The following is a 20152-nucleotide window of genomic DNA, read 5'->3' on the forward strand; positions in this document are numbered from 1 at the left end:
ACAAAATAGCTCAAGTTCAGTCGGATAGTTTAGAGTTTGTTTTTTTTTTTTTTAACTTTTGGATCAGATTCTGAATGGGATTTAGGTCTCAGCCATTTTAGCCCAGACTAGCTTTACAATCCCTGCTGAAGAAAAATATCCCCATGCATGCTGCTGCCACTCCCATGTGTCATCATAGGAATGGTGTGTTTAAGTTGATGTGCAGTGTCGGTGTCACTGCACATCATGTGAAAACTGTGCAGACCACAGTTTTCACATTTGTGTTTGTAAAAATGTTTTCCTCCCATTTCACAATCATGCGCTACTTTGCGATGGTCTCTTACACAAAATCCTAATAATATGCAAACAGGTTTGCTGTAGTTATGTGACAAAGAATGACAAAATAATGAAAGTGTGAAAAAATTCAAGAGGCATGAATATTTCTGCACAAGGCACTGTAATAAGATCAAGAAAAAGCAACAAAAAAGCCTGTTTGTCCACAAACTTGGTGAGACTACTGCGCTGTCCATGGTGCTGAAACAGCCTAACGCTGCAGAAATATAGCCACACGTTGCTTTTCCATTATAATTTTTCCGATATTTTTAACCACTCAGAAGATAAAAAGTGCCAGTTGCAGCACCACAGAGCAGCTGAAACAGGAAAAAAAGGAAAGAAGATGCAAATCGTCAGACACTAGAGGTGTGCCGAAGCGTCAAAAGAAAAAAAAAAAAAAAGACACACCCAGCAGATGAGTCAGCACATCCAATTTCAATTCTGAAGTTTGAAGTCGTTATGCAAGTCTCAAGGGGTGGGCTGCGTTGTGGGGTGCAACATTTATTCTGAAAGAATTACAAAGTGTGAGTGTGTGTGTGTGAGAATGAGGTGATCCGAGTCTAAAGAAAAAAAACAAAAAAAAAAAAGGAGAGAGAAAAACACCCCAGTAAGCTTTGGAGAGCTAGGTATTCATCATCTAGCTCTGCACGATGTGAGAGCAGAGAAGAGCAGAGATGAGGAGGGGAAATATAGGTCTGACATCAGCGATAACAAGGCAATCTCACACATGGTTTCACGTTAAGATGACGGGAGAATTTCAAAGAAGAGCCCCCTCTATAGGACACCTCCATGTCAATCACAGCATGGAGAGAGAAGCAAAGGTCCCAGCGTGTCTCTTTATTTTTCCTTTTCATTATTATTATTTTTACCTTCTCTGTAGTCTAATCCTTGCACTGCTGCTGTGAAGAAACGAGGCTTAATAATAACAACAGCTCCTAGAAATTATTCACTGCGGCTCCTTTTGTTATTTGCGCAGCTAAATGCTTTTCTATTGTCAGTGTTTTCAAAGGGGGCTTCACAAACAAGCCTTGACAAGTGCAACAAAACCCATCTATTACCACCAAATACGAGGCATTACTCAGATTCCCTCTCATTCATTACAGCCTCCCAGTATAAAAGCCAGACATGCAGTGTGATGAATGCTTTCTCCATTAATGGAAACACTGCGAGGCATCTATCCATCTCCTCCATCAAGCTGTTTTTTTTTCCCTTTTTTTTTTTTCTCTGAATGAAAGTTGAACAAAATTAAAACTGTCCACTGTGTCTCTGTGAGAGCTTTCTCATTTAGGAGAAAAACAGGAATAAAATATGCACAAATGAACACGTTTTTTTTTTTTAAACATCAGGAAAAATCAGATAGGTGTTGAGATTTAATTTTCTGTCGCTCTCATCTCAGGAGACGATCCCTAGACTGAGCTGCAGCGGCATAGGTGGAAACACGATGAGCAGAAGATGAAAATTACAAGGAGCAATAGAGCAGGATTGGAGTGATAAATTGAGAAAAAGACAAAGAAAGTTGGTGGAAGGAGGCAACGGGGCCAAAAAAAAAAAAAAAAAACAAGAGGCGAAATAAAAAACAGCAGGAAGAGAAATGAAAGAATAAACAACGAAAACAGGATTCTTCAAATAAAGCGAGACTAGATGTCGACTGCAGAAATAAAGCAGAGATGCATTCATGAGAACTTAACGTGAGAAAAATCAATCTAAGATCTCAACATGGTCCTTCAAATACATATATAAAACTAAAGAAACTCTATGGTTATTAGAATGAGATTCTCATAACGTGATTACCTCAAATAAAAATAATGCTTTTAAACATTTTAAAGCAAAACCATAGACCGAATCTATTTGCTTTTATTTAAAGCAAATATTATTCCTAGTTCTACAATAACAACGTAAGATAATTAATATTAAAATACTGCATTTTAAAATGTATCAGCACTTTAACTCTGATACACAGACATAAGCAGAAACATTTAGAGAGTAGCACGGCCAGCTGATATTTGGTGCTTACTTAGTCAGGCTATCTGCTCAATTAAGTCAACCTGTAGTCGGTCGTTTCTAAAATATTATGAATCTATGAGCAAAGTGTGGCGCTGATTGAGTTTCTACATCGAGATTGTCTTGACTTGAGTTATTTCGAAATAACCTTTTTTTTTAAATATATAAGAACTGGAAAAAAAAAATGCTTCTTTCAGTCAGCTGATGGGCAGCGTGCAGCAACATGTGGGGGAAGGGAGGAGCTGCATAACTCCACGCTCCAAATAAGTGGAGGAAACCTCATTCACTTTCTCTGGCGTCTCATTGAAAAGGGAGTTGAAAAGTATGGCCGACGATGGCCGACTTAATAATCCTAAATAGGATCTGAACCAGATCCTATTTAGCCACCATTTCTATATCATCTCATGCAGACTTTCCCTGTGCATGGACTCTTTTTCTCGTTTTTTCCCCATGACTACTGAGCAGTGCCTTATCAGTGTTAAAGAAGGAAACCTGCTTTGTCATTTCATTTTCTCTGCTCCTTTCAGTTTTCACTCATGTCCTGTACTCATGGTAAGGATTTTGCCAATTCTGAAATCAATTTCTCACCAACCTGTTTCATCACATCCTTGCTCTGCATGTCAGATTTATGCTCGGTGGCTTGATGCTATTAGTGGGGCTCCCAGGGGCAGATAACATTTTGCCAAATGCCATTATACGATCTACTCAGCTGGACAGTATTGTCTTGTAAATTGGACCGTATGAGACTGAATCTCAGTGTGATTGAATTACACTTGAACGAATTTGATTCATTTCATTATATTTGCCTTTAATCTTTATTTGAACTGGAGCTGCAGTGCATGCCTTGGTGCTAAAGGTGCTTTAAAATTATGTGGAAAATAAACTGAACTGAAAGTTTGACTTTGGGTTAAAGTTGACCACATCTCACACCCATGAATGTCATTTTCAGGAATTTCCCGCCTCAGACTCGAGTCTCCTTCTTTATCCCGTAAATCCTCACTGAGACGTTCTCAGCCTTACCAGGATCATGTGACCTGTGGAGATATCCATGTTGGACGGCACCGGCTCCTCGCACCAGGAGGAGGTACTGCTGCGCGTCGACGGGCTGGCCACGGGGCCGTCGCTGAACTGGGACGACACGCTGTTGAGGCGAGAGTGACGCAGGGTCTCAGGCCGCTCCACGCGCTCCGACGTCTTGATCGCCATGCGCTGGCGACACAGTTCCTGTAGGGGGAGGAGTTACAGAGCGTGATGTGGAAAGACTGAATAATCAGGAATATTATTTATTTATTTCCCTTTGGAAGCTGTCATGTATTTCATATCCCTGTCATACACGTAACAATTGCTGGTGTATTTTACGTGCTTATCCTTACGCTGTGAGGAGCCGACTTCTATAAATGCACCTCGTAAAATCCTGTATCTCTGCTCACTTGTCTGTAGATTAATGGCTTATCCCTGTGGATTATAAAGATTATACTAATTATGTCAAAAATACACGAGCTGAGGAAGCTTGCACATTTTCAAGTAGAAATGCTGCACCTTAATACCACACAATGACTTTCTCTCTCTCTCTCTCTCTCTCTCTCTCTCTCTCTCTTCCTCCCATTTTTCAAGAATGGGCCCAAAACTGCATTTACATCACACATTCCCATCTACAGAGACTGTATTATTTCCGCAAATAGGAGCGTTTAGACTCCTATTTGGCCAGAATAGACAGACACTGGGGAAAATCAATTTGTATCAACTAACTCACTGAAGGGGCAAGAAAATCTATGGGAGTGGCCCTCGCCTCCAAACATAGAAATACATTGGGAGAATTCAACCACCGGTCAGATTGTACAAAATATAAACATCTCACAGCAAAGTAGTGCTGCCTCCAGAAGGCTTTTCAACTGGATGGCCAGATGGTGACCACTGATCAACTTGTAGTGGCACCCAAAAAAAAAAAAAAAAAAAGAAAGCTTATATTTTACAAACTAGTCTATTTAGGTCATTTATTTGCTGTTGTCATAAATAAAAGAATGAATGAATGAATGAATGAATGAATAAATAAATAAATAAATAAATATTATGTGTGGGATGTAATCCATACAAGTCTTTTTTAAATAAAACTATTCAACTTATTTCTCTAAATGAATTACTACAATTGAACCTTCATGCTTAGTTTTACATTTAGCTATACACACACACACACACACGCACACACACACCCCGCCCCCCACACACACACTTGGAATGTAAATGCAAAAAATATGAAAATGCAAAAAAATATATGAGATTTGCAAATAAAATAGTAATTTAAAAAAAATCTAGAGAAACAAATGACAGCTTTTTCCCTGCTCTTTGATTCATGCATTAAGAAGATGAAGGCTGCCATGCTGTTGTGTCAGGGGAGTGTCAGCAAATTCACAGGTGTGGCCAAAAGAGAGGCACTTCTATCTATAGGGTGAAGCACTAAACTAAAAATTAAAGCAACAATTCTGGAGTTTTACAATGCTGAGGTTATATTTAGAGGTTTGGGTGGGACACACCTAAAGGTGATAAATATGTCGTGATGCTCATTTTAGGCATATTGCAAAGTCTGTTCTGTCTTGCATCACTGCAGAAAACCAAAATAAATAATTAAAACAAAAAGCCATCTAATGCTTTCTTCTGATTAATATCTGAATGTTTCCTGCTAAAAGCCCCACACCTCTCCTAATGACTCAGCTCTTTTCCCATCATGCCTCAGTGCAAACATTAGCTCCCTGTAGCACAGCATCATAAAACTGTGTGCAATCTTCCGGCTCTGTTTTCCCCCTGCTTCTTTCCTCGAGCTGTGATCTCATTTGATATTTGCATTTGGAATTCATAATCTGCGAAGCCCACCATGTTTGATTTCTTTCTTTTTTTTTTTTTGAGGAGGCGAAGCAGCTCCCTTTTTCTCTCCACAAAATTAATTTTCACACCCAATTAATAACGACGAGGACAGCGCAGGCCAGAGAAAATGCCTCATGAAAGCGCACGCTATCTCATGATGAATCGCAGTGATATTTCCCTTTAGAGCACAGCCCTCCTCCTCCTTCTCCTAAGCTCCTGGTTTTGGATCAGCTTTTCCACCATCAGACTTTAATGATTACAGCCATCAAATGGTGCCCAGGGCCCTGGCCTTGGGGCAGCGTCCAGGTCCACCTCATAACTCATCCCACCTCTCAGCGTCTCTGCAAAAGCACCAGTGCTGTGCTGCTGGAGCTGACAATTTTTTTTTTTCCACAGAAGAAGAAAAAGGAGCATACAGTCAGTGCCAGGGGAGAGACAAAGAGGAGCACAGGTCAGAGGATTACAGGTTCACTGCTGCCCCCGCCTTTCAGATTACTAATGAGAAGGAAAACAGGCCAAATCACAAGCAGGGACCCGACACAAGAATCATTAAAAAGTCTCTTTTTTTTTTTTTTTTTCTGCAGGACTGTGTTATATTAGAATCCTTGCAGTTTTAACATTGCAGTTAAACATTGTAATAATAATCCCATTTGCAATAAATCAGAGAAAGTCATTTGCAATGTTAATATTACCTACATAACTATAGTGAAATTTAATTGAATATTCTTTTTTTTTTTATCATATATTGTGAAGAAGAAGAAGAAGCCACCCTGTATAACGCCTGACCACCAGTCTCAGAGCCAGCAAGAAATACACACTAACAGAGCTCAAATTTAATAATTGTGCGGCAAAGTGTGATTTCCCATTCATGCTAATTTCTCTTCTTTCCAGCAAAAGTCATCTGGGGTCGCAAGTGTTAACACGTTCTCAGAGCAGCCCTGCAGAAGCCTGATTAAACATTGAAAATGTTAACTCGACATGCGGATAAATGTGTTCGGAGTGGCACGCTGGGCACAGCTGAGTCCCAACCCTGCAAAAATCAATACGGAGCAGACCGCCTGCTGCTTTGGAGGAACAGTGGGAATAGGTCAGGGTGGAGACACGTTTCCGATCGCATGCGTTCAGGCTCGCGCGCACACAATTTTCCTCAAAAAGGTAGGCAGAGAACGGAGATCAATTCGGATGATCTCAAATACAGATGTGGGTCTCCAAACACACTTTCACAGAATAATTCACCCTACATGAGCACGCTGCGTTTTCCACCAATAGCAGAGAGCAGGCTGGTTATTCTGGCGTCTGATTGGCTGGCAGCACAGAGAGTGGGGGAGGCTGGGACTAACCTGATAGGCTGCGGTGGCGTCATGGCTGGTGTCAGTCCCCAGGCTCGCCAGCTTCTCCTTCATGTGGAGGTGCGAGCGCTGGCGGACGCAGAAGAAGGTGGCGGACATGGCCAGCGCCACCAGGATGAAGAGCATGCAGAGGACGGAGAGCAGCAGGAACTGGCCAGACTCCACCCTGGTCTCCTTCACCACGGGGATCTGGGTCAGGCTGCCCCTCTGGAGAACAAACAGAGAGAGAACACGCTGTCAGAGCAGCAAACTATGCTTCTTTGACTTTTTCTACATGGATGCGGCCCCCCACTCCATGTCAGGAGAGAATTTATTTATTTGTTAATTTTCACCCGAAGCTTATTTTGACTTTCAAATACAGAATATCTGGATTTACAGCCACCGTCTGACTGGTCCTACTCATTAGGCGTCCCTGATAGCCGCCTCATTTTGTGCATTCAGGCTCAGTCAGCCCCCATTACCAACCTCTGCCCACTGCTGTCTCTTGTCTGAGGCCCACTACAGATATTTACAACCCCATTTAGTGCTGGCATGAGCCACCCTGGCACCGTGCAGCTGCAGGATGCTGGGATACGAAAAGCTTGTGCTTAATTAGCTCCTCTGGTCCTGAGTTGGCTGGATTAGGCTCTGGGCAAAAAAGCAGGGCTGAGGGGACACACAGGTAGGCTAAAGTGCATCCACCAGCAGAAGAATGAAAAAGCTTTCAAATAAAATCTGAACGCCAATACAGCCAGAAAGATATATCTGTAGGAACTATGGCACTTTAAACATAAAGACCATATTTTGTAATAGCGAGATCAGGCTTCTCCTGACAGATACCGAGTTGGTTTTTACTGAGGTCTGCCAGGGGCTAGCACAGGGTCAGAAAGACTCGATCAAACAAAAATAAATGTGTTTCAGCTTCTATGATAGAGGTAGTCGTATCAGAATCCAACAAATAACGATGGCTTCACAAGATTATTTCCCTTTATTTTCTGAAAAACATATATATTTTTTTAGTTTGAATGCGTTGGGGAAAAGATCACATATATTTCTGTTCAATTGGCCTGCTTATCAGGGATCCCAACAAATTAATAAAAAAAAAAAATCGAGCGAGTCAGATCTTTGGCCGATTGATTGGTGCCTCTCTAATTGTCATCATAAACTCCCTTGCGGGGCTTGATAGCCAACAGTAGCTATTAGCAGCAATTTCAATTCAATTTTAGTTTATTTCGAACATGTAACAGCTTACGTGTTGGAAGAAAAACAAAGACAAAAAAGTGAAACTAATGATACAAATAGAGAAATATATCACAAAATAGACCTAACTTCATTCAAGAGTGGATATTGTTCATTTAATTGGGAGTTAGCCCAAGATATAAGCAAATTAGCTGCTAATTTTTTTATTTTTTACTTTACTTTGACTTCATATCACCAGCTGACTTTGATTTAATGGGATAGCTAGAACGTAGATTTGAATTGCAATACATGTATCTGGATCTGAATGTGACTGTAACCATGAACTGTATCAGAAAAAAAAAAAACAGTTTTTATTTGACCTGAATTAGATTCTGCATGGCTGTATTTGATTCTAACCTTTTGGTGACTGTGCCTGTAATTCAGGGCTGTTAAATTTAACTGAACTGAACTAAAATCCCTTACATTCTTAGTTGTTTTTTTCAGCATTTAAAAGGACTGAGAAATGTAACAAAAAATTATTCATTTTTTTGACGCTGGTAGTAGGTTTAAATTCCACAGAAAATTTGTGAATTAGAAGATTATCCTCATTTGCACTTCTCAGCATAACCTTAATCTTCATGAAACCTTTATTTAACATGTAAATAGGTGATGAAAGTACAAGGTGTGGGTTTATGCAGTAACAGATGAAAAACTGTGTGAATTCTTAGTTTGATGCATTTAAACAAGTGGGGGGTGGGGAATTACATTTTTAGTCTCAATTGACAACAATATTATTAGCCAGCAGTAATTTCTTGAAGCAATATTAAGAAGTGGTTAATTAGAGTAGGGCCAAAAGAAAGCAGAGTAAATCTAGCTGCTACTTGGCAACCTCCAGACCATTAGGAGGCGCTGAAGACTTCTAATGTACAGTAAGAATGTTAAAAATCTGTGTTGTAACATTTGCAAATAATGAACCTACTTTCACATTTTGATTTGAAGCTTTATAACAAACAATATTTTTTCAATCTTTCATGACATTTTTAAATGAATTATGGATTTTAAATAGCATATGAGAGTTACTGAATTGAACTGGAAGGACATGGACAGGAGTTGAATTTAGACCAAAATTTAAATGACTCCATATTCAGACAAACTGTTTATCACTTTCAGATGACATTTGCTCTAATTTTGTGATGTTTAAACTAACTAAATAGATTGGAATTAGATTAAAATGGCTTTAAATGTTTAGAATTAAAAATGTAAAAAAAAAAAACTACCAAAAAATTCAAATGTAGTTTTAACATTATGTCAAGAGTCATTATGTAATGCAGTAGCATATTGTTCTTTAATATTTTTCTTATCCTTGTGCGTGAGTTTGCTTGTTAGCACAACCAATTAAAGCTGCTTGCTCACTTCAGACTTCCTTGCATCTCCACGTAGGACTGAGAAACAGTCTTATCTTCACTATTTATTTATGCAAGTTATTTAATAAATATTGTGGTGTGAGCAAATTTAAGGGTCAAGCAAAGCAGATTGTGTGATAAAGTCAATTTAATTGTGGGCTTACTAGCAAGAGCTGCTACATGCACAGCGTGCAAACAGTATTTTTGCTGCTGTGGTGCCTGGTGGGTGATGGGCTTAACTCAAATTGGGATCCTAGATTATATTCTGCTAAGGCCACATTAGAGATGCACCAACCTATCAGGCAGAGATCAGAATCCTTAATTGGTTCTGACTGGTGGTCAGCAGGTCAAAAATCAGATTTTTCCCCCCACTCCCACCCTCCCTGCTCATTAAATACATAAAAAAAGAATTTCCACCATTTTGGGGCATGTAAAGAAATCAACCAATAACATGTTTTAACGCACTATTTTTGAGTAAAAAGAAAATCAGATAAAGGTCAGTGATGTTTAGATGAATATATTGGGATAGGCTTGTAATTCCTTATTCTCTGTAAGATTCAAAACTACGATACTGTTTTGAATCGTCTCCAGCAAAGCATCTGCATGAAAGAACCTACAGAACATGCCATGAGTTATCGTCCTTAAAATAAACACATCAGAATTGTTCGTATTCAGAATCAACTAGTCAAACCTCACAGAAACCCAGAAATGAATCAGTGCACCATGCGAGCTTCCAATCCACATCAAAAGCTCAAAAAGCGAGGCTGAACAAGTAAGATTTTCTTCACTGATTGCAAAGCGTCCTGTCGAGCCAGATTTCAAAATAGGAAAGATGCAATTTGCCCCAAAACAATTTCCTCCCCATAAATCATCCTTACTGTCTCTGCGATTGACGTGAAAAGAGGTGGTTTCTGAAAAAGCCAGCTATGCACACATTTTTGATCTAATGTTCCCGGCTGCAGAAGCCATGCATCTGCAAAAGGGGCAATATCAATAAACAACGAACACATACATCAGCAGGCTCCTAATTGTCTGCATGCAATACAGAGAGATTGATGGGCAGAAGTGAATCTGAAAAAAAAAAAAAATTGGAGGAGCTTTGACATTTAGCCTGAAGGGGGGTCTAATAGGCATGCTGAAGGATTGCTACAACTTATCATTTCCAGAAACGAGACACTTCTACCTCAGACCAGCAACAATCCGGTTTGACCTTGTGGCTGATAACTGCCAGTGGGGTTTAGTAAGACGGCTCTGTTCAGTACGCCGTGTTGGGCCTGACAGCGTTCGCTGTTGATTGCAAAAGCTGAGGTTCCAGCATGTAGTTTCAATCAGGGATTAAGAGGCTGGAAAACAACAGAGCGCGGGGTTCGAAGAGGCCCGATTGCGGAGGAGAGAAATGGCCTCCATCCAAAGGATCGTCTGTCTCAGTGAGCAGATGAACACAAACTGTTTCCTGTCTCACTGCAAATTCTGACAGAAGTCAAAATCGTATCACGTAAAACTCAATTTTATCTTATGTCCCATCAAAATATCATTAGAGTGCTTAAGAACCCAAGTTCCAAATCTCTGGAAGTTAAATTGTTTCTTACATTAGAATTTTTTTTTTCTTTTAAAAGAATCTTTCCCTTCGATCTCTTATCTTTGGCTACTTTTGAAAAATATTCACCTTGAAACGACTGGAAAAGCACCTCCACTGTGGGAGCAAAAAGCCTTGAAATTCAACGGAAGCATAAAAGACTGTTTGAAGGCGGTAATCGTGCTGGAAGAAGCGAGGGAGAGACAGAAAGGGGATAAAAAAAGAGGACAAATAGCTTGTAAAAAGGAGGAGAAAAGATGAGGATAGAATTTACAATTATGGGCCTGATCAACCTTAAAGCTTTTTGGCTTACTCATATTTTCAAATACAATTACATTTTTTTTTTAATTTAAAGAAAAACTTTCCACAGGAAAAATAAAAGCCCTAAAACATCAGATATGTTTTTAAACTAATTATATTATTTTTTAAAAAAATCTAGCATGGTAAATAGGCTAATTCTTTCATAAAATATAATTTTAAGGTTTTCTTCAAAATATTAGAGCATCAAAATATTTAATCTAACGGATTTAAACATATTCTTTATGTGTGATGTGTGTTACATTCCCCACCCCCCTAAAAAAAACGGCTCCCCATTTCAATAACTACCCTCTCCCTCTTCTTCTTCCCTCTATTGAAGTTGCTCCTGTGGAGAATGAGCCAATCTGGGAAAGAGACAAGGGGGCAGATGGATTTCGGTGCTCTGGATTATTCAAATGATAAAGAGAAAGGTCGGGCAGAGACGAGTCACAATAACCCTTAAAATCAAGATTTCCCAACCGCAGCTGCTATTGCTGATTAATTATTCCACATGGTTAAAATGAGGACTTTATGTGCTCATACAGCAGAGTTTAATAAAACAGATTTTATGCTACAATTTAGTCTAATAGTTTTAACGTTCCATAAAGTCGCACACATTTTTACAGAAAAAAAAAATGGAGAAAATGTTGAGGTGTTTAGGACCTAATTTGAAAAAAAGATAACGACAGCAGTCGATATTTCAAATGAAATAAAGATTAGCTTTAAACAGGAAATATATGCCAAATGGAAGCATAAAATATTATTTCTATTATGCACACAAGTAAGATCCTTTTTTTTTTTTTTTTTTTTAAATCACATTTTCTATGTGAAGCTTCTCTCATTTGCAAACTTTCTGAACCTGCTGCTGGGCGCTAATGAGGCTGAACCTGCAGAAACTTTGCCTCCAGAACAACATCAGCACACTCAAAACTACTCCTTTCTCCTGAAATACGAGCTTTTAGGGGAAGATTAAATATAACATGAAATGAAGCAACACGAGAAAGACTCTTGAAATGATATAAATCTCGCAAAAATAAATGAATAAATAAATAAACAAACTAAACAAGGTAATCGCAAAACCAGTCATCTAACGTCGCGTTTCGTGCACCAAGACTGTCAAAAACAAGAGCGATTAGGCGGTGCGTTCGGACAGATTGTTACCTAGATCCATGCCGCCGCGTCACGCAGTGAGCGACCTGACGCCGCGCCTCCGTATTTCCAGCGAGCGCCGGGAACCGCTGACACTCGCCGCAGCTCCGACAAGCGTCTGTGCGCGTCCCAGCTCGGTCCGCTTCACCAAAACCTTTCCCCCTGCGAGAGCGTCCCATCAATGCGTGCGTCTCCCCCACCTCTCCACGCCACCCCAACCCACCCCACCTCTCAAAAGAGCGCGGCTTCACTTCAACACGTATAGTTGAAGAAAAAAAGGAGGAAAGAAAGAAAGAAAAAAAAACACAGAGAAAATAAGAAAAAAAAAAAAAAAGGGGTGGGGGGGGAAGAATGTGGGATATGCCCGCCTGATTTTCCGAGCTTTGCAAGAATGTGCAGAAGCCCCACTAGTGAGTCCTTTCAGCTCCTCCGTGCCAATGAAAAGAGACGGGGAGGTGGCGGGGTTAGAGGGTTTTTTTCTGCCATCATTTAGTTAAGGCTGAGCCCCTCCTTAGATTCAGCAGCTCAGGAGTCCCCGTCCATTGCACATGTCATATCCACCGGTTGCTATAGCGATGCCTCCACATGTTGTCGACAGTGAGTGTTCAAGGAGCGATGCCTGGCTAATAGGCTTGCGGGCCGAAAGGGCCGATATGAATGGATGCAGGGGCTAGTCGCTCATTTGTTGAGCTACCAGGGGTCTCTGTGTTTGCTGTGTGAATTGCTGTTTTCTCAGGCTCTCCTTTCCCCCCTGTTCTACCTCTCTCTCTCTCTCTCTCTCTCTCTCTCTCTCTCGCTCTCACCCAGGGATTCGGAATAAGGCAGTTCTCTTTTACTTCAAAGTGGGATTTTTTTTTTTTTTTTTTTTTTTTTGCATTCAAAGCTGAAGTGAGCGCCATAATAAGAGCCTGCCACACAGTACAGTAGTTGTAAAGTATATGAATGCTACACTGGAGATTAGCTGCTTTCTGAGAAAAAAAAAGGCAATTGCCTGGTCCATAATGTAAATCATGCGTAATTGGCTAAGTCTTTTCTGTGCTTTCGCTTCAGATCTGTGAGGCTTAAGAAGAAGAAAGGGTCGAAAATTGCAAGTTTAACAAGCTTTGGAGATAAAACTCCCTAAAAATGCTGTCGCCTTTTTGTTTGTTTGCTTTGCTTTGTGTCCTTGCAGCTTAGGCAGAGTCTATGGTGGGTCGGGTTGCCATGCAGTGTCAAACGCAAAAGCCCTATAAACTCTGATCCACCGGCTCCTCCATGGTCCAACCTCCACCTACGGCCACGAGTTGTGTGCCATGAGTTAGAAATAGAGTTACTCCTCCTCCGCATGTACAGAGGAGTCAGTTTGGGGCAGCTCATCTCTTGGAGGCTCTTTGCAGGTTATCCAGGCACGTCCCTCTGGGAAGTCTCCTCAGGGCAGACCCTGAATTTGCTGGAGGAAATGTATATCCCGTTGTATCGTGGGTATGCCTCGGGATTCCTCAGAATAAATGGAAGTGTTGCTGGGGAGAGGGGCGTCACTGGAGCTGCCGATTTCAGAACTGCAGGGGAAGGACGGATGGACAACAAAAATAAGGGTGGAAAATGGCAAATTTGGACGGAAAAAGTACTTTTAACATTTTTTTTTGTTTATTTATTTGCTTGTAATTTTCTCACAGTTTAGTCATTCTACATGTTGCAACTGGTTACAGCGAAATGCTGGTTTGAAGGGGAAATCTGATATTTTCCCTGTTGCTTCCTTCACATCAACGTGACAGGAGAAAAAAAACAAAAACGAGGTGATCAACCTCCCTGAAACGCTGTTCCTGTTGTTGTTTATGTTTTGCCCTGGTGGTTTAGGCAAACAGTGCAGTGGGCCTGGTTGCCATGCAGTGTCAGATTTCAAATTGAAAATGTAGATGTACTTTGCTTGTCCCAAAGGGAAATTAAGAATGAGATACTTTCCCTGCTGGTCCCTTGACATCTATAATGGTTCAATTAAAAGCAATAACGTAAACTATGGGCACAAATTTAGACCCAAAATTTGGTAAAAGTCGCATGGTTGTCATGTCGTGTTGTTGGCAGATTTATTCTACACAAAGGGGGGGAAATTAGACCTTTCCCCCTGTTGCTCCCTGCAGATCTGTGTGGCTCAAAAAAAAAGAAAGGGTGGAAAATTGCAACTTTAACAAGTTTGGGAGATAAAACTCACTAAACTGTTATCCTAATTAGCAATCAGGCAGGAAAATAAAAGGGGGTAGGGAGGAGAGAGAGATAGCCCCCCAAAGCAGAGCAACAGCTGCACTTAACAGGGAGAGAGAGGAGAGAGAGGAGAGAGAAAGGGGGATTATGGAGCGCTCAGGGACAGAAAAGGAGAAAGCAAAAGAAAAGGGGCGGTGATGAGAGGAGAACGGGGGTCCTGTCAAATGCAGATGACGAGTCATGGGGAGGAGGGAGTGCTCTCCAGTTTATTTTTTCCATTCAGCGAGCACACACCCCCTCCTCTTGTCCATTGTCCCTCAGTGTGACAGCTGGAGTTGGCAATGCGAAAGGGAGAACAAAAAAAAAAAAAAAAAAAGAGCTCAGGTCCACAGCCCAATCGGACGCCACCCCCTTCATAGACTATAAAAATAAATAAATAAACAAATATATAAACTATATCAAGGGGTGTAAAACCCCAAACTGACCCTACAATCAGAACATTTGTAGCACATGCTTTCAACATCAAATTAAAGCTAGAAAAACAAGAAGAAAAGATGTTTCCTCAAACGCTTCTGTTCCCTGTTTTCCTTGAAGACCCTGTGAGTGACAACCATCACGTCATGCTGTTTGCATTCCTATCTCCATAGAACAGAAATTATTCTGAATTCAGATTTTGTTTTCCGTCTGTCTCCCAGAGGGCACGGGCAGACTGTCAGGCTAGAGAAGCACTGTTTTTTTTTTTTTATCTCCAATATTTTCCTTTAGTTTGAGGGGGGGAAAAAAAATCCTTCTGCAGTGGAGGATGGATGCAGAATTGATGCACGGTACTCACTCCGTGACTTATGCTGAGCAACTTCTATTACAAGTGAGAAATAAATAGCAGCTGCAGAAGTTAATGCTCATTAAAGTCAGCCCTCTCTTGACGTCAACCATCTGGAGGAGATTCTACTTCACTTTGGTCTATGTTAGACAGCCGGGTCAATCTCCTGTCAGGTTCGTCTTAAATCTATGGCCGCACAAATAAAAAATGTTCCCTTGGTACCAACAGGGATGGCGAGCCACAGAGAAGCTATTATTGCACCTGTTCTTTTGTGGCAACCCTCAGTGTATCAATTATGAGAACACTGAACATGTCTACGGTTCTCCTTTATTTTTCACGATGAGAGTTCTCGATCAAAATGTAACACATTTAAAATAGTATAAATACAAAGATTACAACTACTTTTTTTTTTTTTTAGGTCTCCTTATAATCCGCCAAAATCAGAGATGATATGGCTACAGATGGATTTATGTATTTGTAATAAAGCCCAGAAATGCAAACACATTCCTGTTTTATATATATATTTTTCCAGACTTACACAACACTTAAATTAAATTTCCATACTTTTCCAGACATTTTCTCACTGTGCATGAAGCTTTCACGTCTCATCTGCAAATGACAGCGTACCACAATGTCACAACTGATGTCACATCGCACGGGGAGACCAGTGCTAATGGCTGTCACAACAGGGAGGTCTGACACGCATTGATTGGCTCCCACAAAGACCAAAATCCAAATGTACTCAGGAAACCATCCAAGTCACCGCCATGGTCTCCAGTGATAGCTGCTGTTTCTCCAGTAAGCATCTCCTCAGGGTAACATGAGGTAGAACAGGCTCTGCTCTTACTGCGAGGCTTACCTGTTCCTCTCTCTCTGTGTTTTTTTCTTTTTTACTGCATGACATCTTTTTTGTATTTTAAGATTAAAGGACAGAAAAGTGATGTCTTTGTCTAAGCAGTGCCAGGAATGAGTGGTGCATATCATAGTGGCAAAGAAAGCTGAACAAATCCCAGGGTCAAGTACTCCACCTGACATGGCAGTGCAAAGATTTCCTCTGATGCCAGTGTAAGTTAGGAAAAGGAAAGGGATAAATCCCTGTTTCCCGTGTGTGTTCAATCTGAGTAGAGAGCATAAAATAAAGGTATTTTTGTTCAATGACATTTCCTTAAAGCTTTGGAGAGCATTCATAAGGAGGTTGTATGCACAGTTTGATGCTTTAAGATAAGAAGACAAGAAAAACAAAAGGCAAAGTATAGGTGAGACTGGCTTGGCAAGGGCAGAGATGGGAACTGACATCTCAGTCTTATCTTGACCTCCAGAAAGTCTGATCAGACATTATAAACGACAGCTAGAATGTCTTTATTTTGTTGTTTATAGACAAAATGATGATTTAAGATGACCTTTAATATCAAACGAAGGCCTCGGACAACATCTGAGGAATTGATTGGTGGTTCTATTTTAGGAAATTAAATCAGAACTATGTCAGAATCCCTCAAGCCCCAAGTATTTTAAGTGGGGAAATTCAAGACAAGTTTCAAGTAATTAAGGGGAGATTCAAACTCAAGTCTCAAGCCTTTGAGGGGCAAGTCTAAATCAACCCTCAAATTGTTGAAAGGTAAGACCAGGTTCAAATCCAAGGCTCATGTCCCTGGGGCCACATTAACAAGAAAGTCACAAGGTGTCTGCCAAAAGTCCCCCAAAGTCTTATGTCTTTGGGATACAACAGTATGAAGCAAAAATGCATAGACAATAGACAGTTTTGAGGCTTTTTTGCACTAATGCAGGCACTGTCGCAGTCTTGGTCACTGTCATTGGTCCTCCTATCCTGCAGCCCTTACCTACTTTTTGGTGATGAGATGTTTTATAACCAAAAGAAAGAGATCTGGTAGACAGGTGACTGAAATTAACTTCTTCCTCAGGGCGTCTGAATTCTGAGTCAAAGAAAGAAGCTTCATCCCACCAGGCAGAAAAGACCCAGAACTTACTTGAAGGACGACGGTCTCCAAGAATGATATTAAAGCAGAGTGTGTGAGATTTGCAGGCTGGTTATGTAAAAGAAAACAGTCCTTCAAATGACCAAATTACATCCTGGTAACACAGAAACAAAGGATCTTGCTTTCTACTGATGGAGATGCGCTCTTTTAAGATATGTTTTTTTAGACCTTTCTGACATCAGAGCCAAAGAAGACTTCTGGAGACGGGGTAAGAATCACATGTTTTCTGTTTGGTTGCAAGGAAACAAAACCCAGGTTTCAGAAACAACCCCTCCACTCCTGCGAAAAGTTGACGGACTAATTTCCTTCGAGCAGTTTTCTCCGAATGTTTTCTTCGGGCTTCAAAGCTCGATTTGATCATCAGTGATCCTTTCATCTGTCATTTCTTAACTGCATCACAAAAAAAAAAGCAACTTATCCACAGTGCATCTGAGGATCCATACCTCTGTGGAGACCCCTCACCTGGTGATACAATCTGTTTTATCTACAGTTTATCAAATAGAAGAGAAACTTTGCTTGCCAGGGACTGGAACATATATAAAAGTGGGTTATGAGCAATCACAACAAAATTGCATCTGTGCAGAAGATAACATTATTTACAGTCCTTTTACAAGAAAACCGACAGCTGTGTCGCGTACCTGCAAACTTAACAAATGTGGGATGCACCAAAAATAGTTGTTCTGCTCGCCTCCTCGAAATAGGCTGCAATAAATTATTCATAATAATATGCGAGCCAGGCCGTTGCTGAGGCTCAATATAGGAAAGCGTTGGAGGTTGAGCTTTGAATTGTTGAGCGGTGAGAAATGTATGCAAAACAAAAAAAAAAAAAAAAAACATTTTTTTTTTCTCTTTTCATTTTTCAGATCCTCCAGCTGTTTTTGTTGTCGGTGAAGTGATTTTACAAGATGTGTGCACGGTAGGGAAACATCCACCCTCATCTGGGGTTTAACTCATTTATTTTTTAAATGTTTTTGATTTATATGCTGATAGCGTTTATAATGGAACAAAGCGCTTTCATTTGAGTCGAAGATGAGATGTTGGGTTTGGTTTGAATATCTTGTCTGTCCAGACACCGGATTGTGACTTTAACGTACCGCTATTTGCTGCAGTGTAGTTTTTTTTTCTCAGCAGAAATAAAACAGCATTTAGGCTGAGATAAAACAACAACAACAACAAAAAACACTTGATTTTCTCATCTCCCTTGGACGTTTTCGTGCGAAATCCTACATTTCCAGGCGGATGAAGCTCAGAGACACAAGAAAAGGTCTCATTCTTGGATTGTACTTGAAACACTTGAATTGTTGTCTCATGATCATCACTTGTTCAGAGAGGAACCATTTAAAGCTCTTGTGTGTGTCAGTCGTCTCTTTCTGGATTTCCTCCCAGATGAACCTGTTCAAATAGGCCTTGTTCTCCACCCAGGCTTTGCCTCGTTGTGTAGTTCAAAGCGGTAAACATCAATGTGAGCGCTTTACTTGTCACCTCAATTATATCTTAAGCAGAAAGAGACTCACAGTTGCACAGACACAACAGTGTTAAAAAAACCCCAAAAAACAAGATCTTTAAAAATGTTTTTAAAGGCAGGTAAGTTTGTTCTGATGGGTGTGAGGGTTGGGTTTGTTCGCACCATGTGATCTGATGAAATGGTTGTTGAAACAAGGATTCTGTTGGCTAAAATCAGCCTCTTTGCTCTTCTTGCTGTTTGGGATAACTTTTAAATCTATTTACATGTTTAGACTCATTGTCACCTTGAAGGGTAAATTCAGGACAAGCAACGCACTGCATTGTTTTTTCGGTCTTTTGGGCGTAGAAGATAATTTAGGGTGAGAACTAGCATAAGTCGTTTTAATCGGGCAATGAGGAGGAGGAGTATCCAGATATATTGTTGTGCATACAAGCCAAAACTGGTCTCGTCTGACCGGAGCGCCTTCTGTCAACGCTTTTACTGGATCGTCCATCTTCTCATCAGTTTTGATCCCCAACGCCATGATGCTCCTTTCACTGTGTTTCTACACTGACGTTGTCTTAAACCCCGTAAAGCATTTTGTGTTACTCTATGGAAGTGCCCTTTAAATACTGATTTGCTCGACAGGTTGGTTGATTGATTAATTGAGTTTAGGTTGATGTGCCATGCTAGTTTTCTGCTAGAAAGTTACACTTCGGTTACGTCTGACGAGAGGATCTTCTTTTGCATGTTTGTTGGAAGGCAGCGAAGACGCGTCTCCTTCTCTGGAAATAAAATTTACAAATGATCAAACACGCTGCTTCACTGCACCAAATACAAGAAATGGCACCACGGTGCTGTTAACCGATAAACGGTGATTGCACCGAGTGGTGTTTTGAAACAAATAAATATTTGCCTTTATTTGAGTTCTGATTCAGTGAACCATGGTTGAATTCATGATAGACCGTGAAGAGCAAAAGTAAGCAGCATCTCACACATCTCATTCGTGCCGGACACATACCATCCAGTGCCTGCTTACGTAAAAGGCAAACACTGGGCAGTCCTTAGGTAAACGTTCTGAATTATGATGTTGCAAAATTATGCCACCTTTAAAACTTGTTCTTAACTCACCTGTGGTGAAAACGCTATAAGAGCCACGTTTAGTTAAAGTCTCCAAGCTGTGATAAAGTGCAGCTCTAAAAATCCAATATTGATCGCTTTTAGCAGCAGACTCATTAATCCAAGTCCTAAACAAAGACATATAGATAAAGCTCAACCAATTTATCTAAACTTTTGGCCGTGTTTTCCAGTATTTTGTTGGGATTAGTTCCTAACTGCTTCCAGCAAACAGCAGCGATGCTTTCTACGAGCAGCTGTGTCGACAGTCCCAATATGCCTGACACGTTTGCTAAAATGCCATCTAAAATTAATTAAACAAAGTCAAGAAAATGTCGCTCGTAACCACAGTAATAATTAAAATCCACCTACTATCAGAGAAAATGTTTTCACTGTCTTAGAGGGAATGAGTCTGCATTAATCAGAGAGGTGTTATCTAAAATATTTGAGCTGGTCTTTTTTTTAAAGGAGCAATATTGCGACGCGTGGGTGAGAA

General features: G+C 40.5%; 2 protein-coding genes across 2 annotated transcripts in view; both read right to left on the bottom strand.

The window, feature by feature from the left end:
• ptprn2 (protein tyrosine phosphatase receptor type N2) overlaps positions 1 to 4708 on the bottom strand; it is a 33895-nt gene extending 29187 nt beyond the window's left edge. The window contains exon 1 of the mRNA XM_014998715.2: positions 3334 to 4708. Within this exon, the coding sequence (XP_014854201.2) occupies positions 3334 to 3519 (186 nt within the window). The 5' untranslated portion in view covers positions 3520 to 4708. The remainder of the gene's footprint in view (positions 1 to 3333) is intronic.
• The window catches only part of LOC148153410 (uncharacterized), a 440640-nt gene that overhangs the window by 358903 nt on the left and 61585 nt on the right, over positions 1 to 20152 (bottom strand). The window lies entirely within an intron of this gene.

Source organism: Poecilia mexicana, unplaced genomic scaffold (assembly GCF_051168715.1).
Source record: "Poecilia mexicana isolate PSO_F unplaced genomic scaffold, ASM5116871v1 scaffold_20, whole genome shotgun sequence".
NCBI lineage: Eukaryota > Metazoa > Chordata > Actinopteri > Cyprinodontiformes > Poeciliidae > Poecilia > Poecilia mexicana.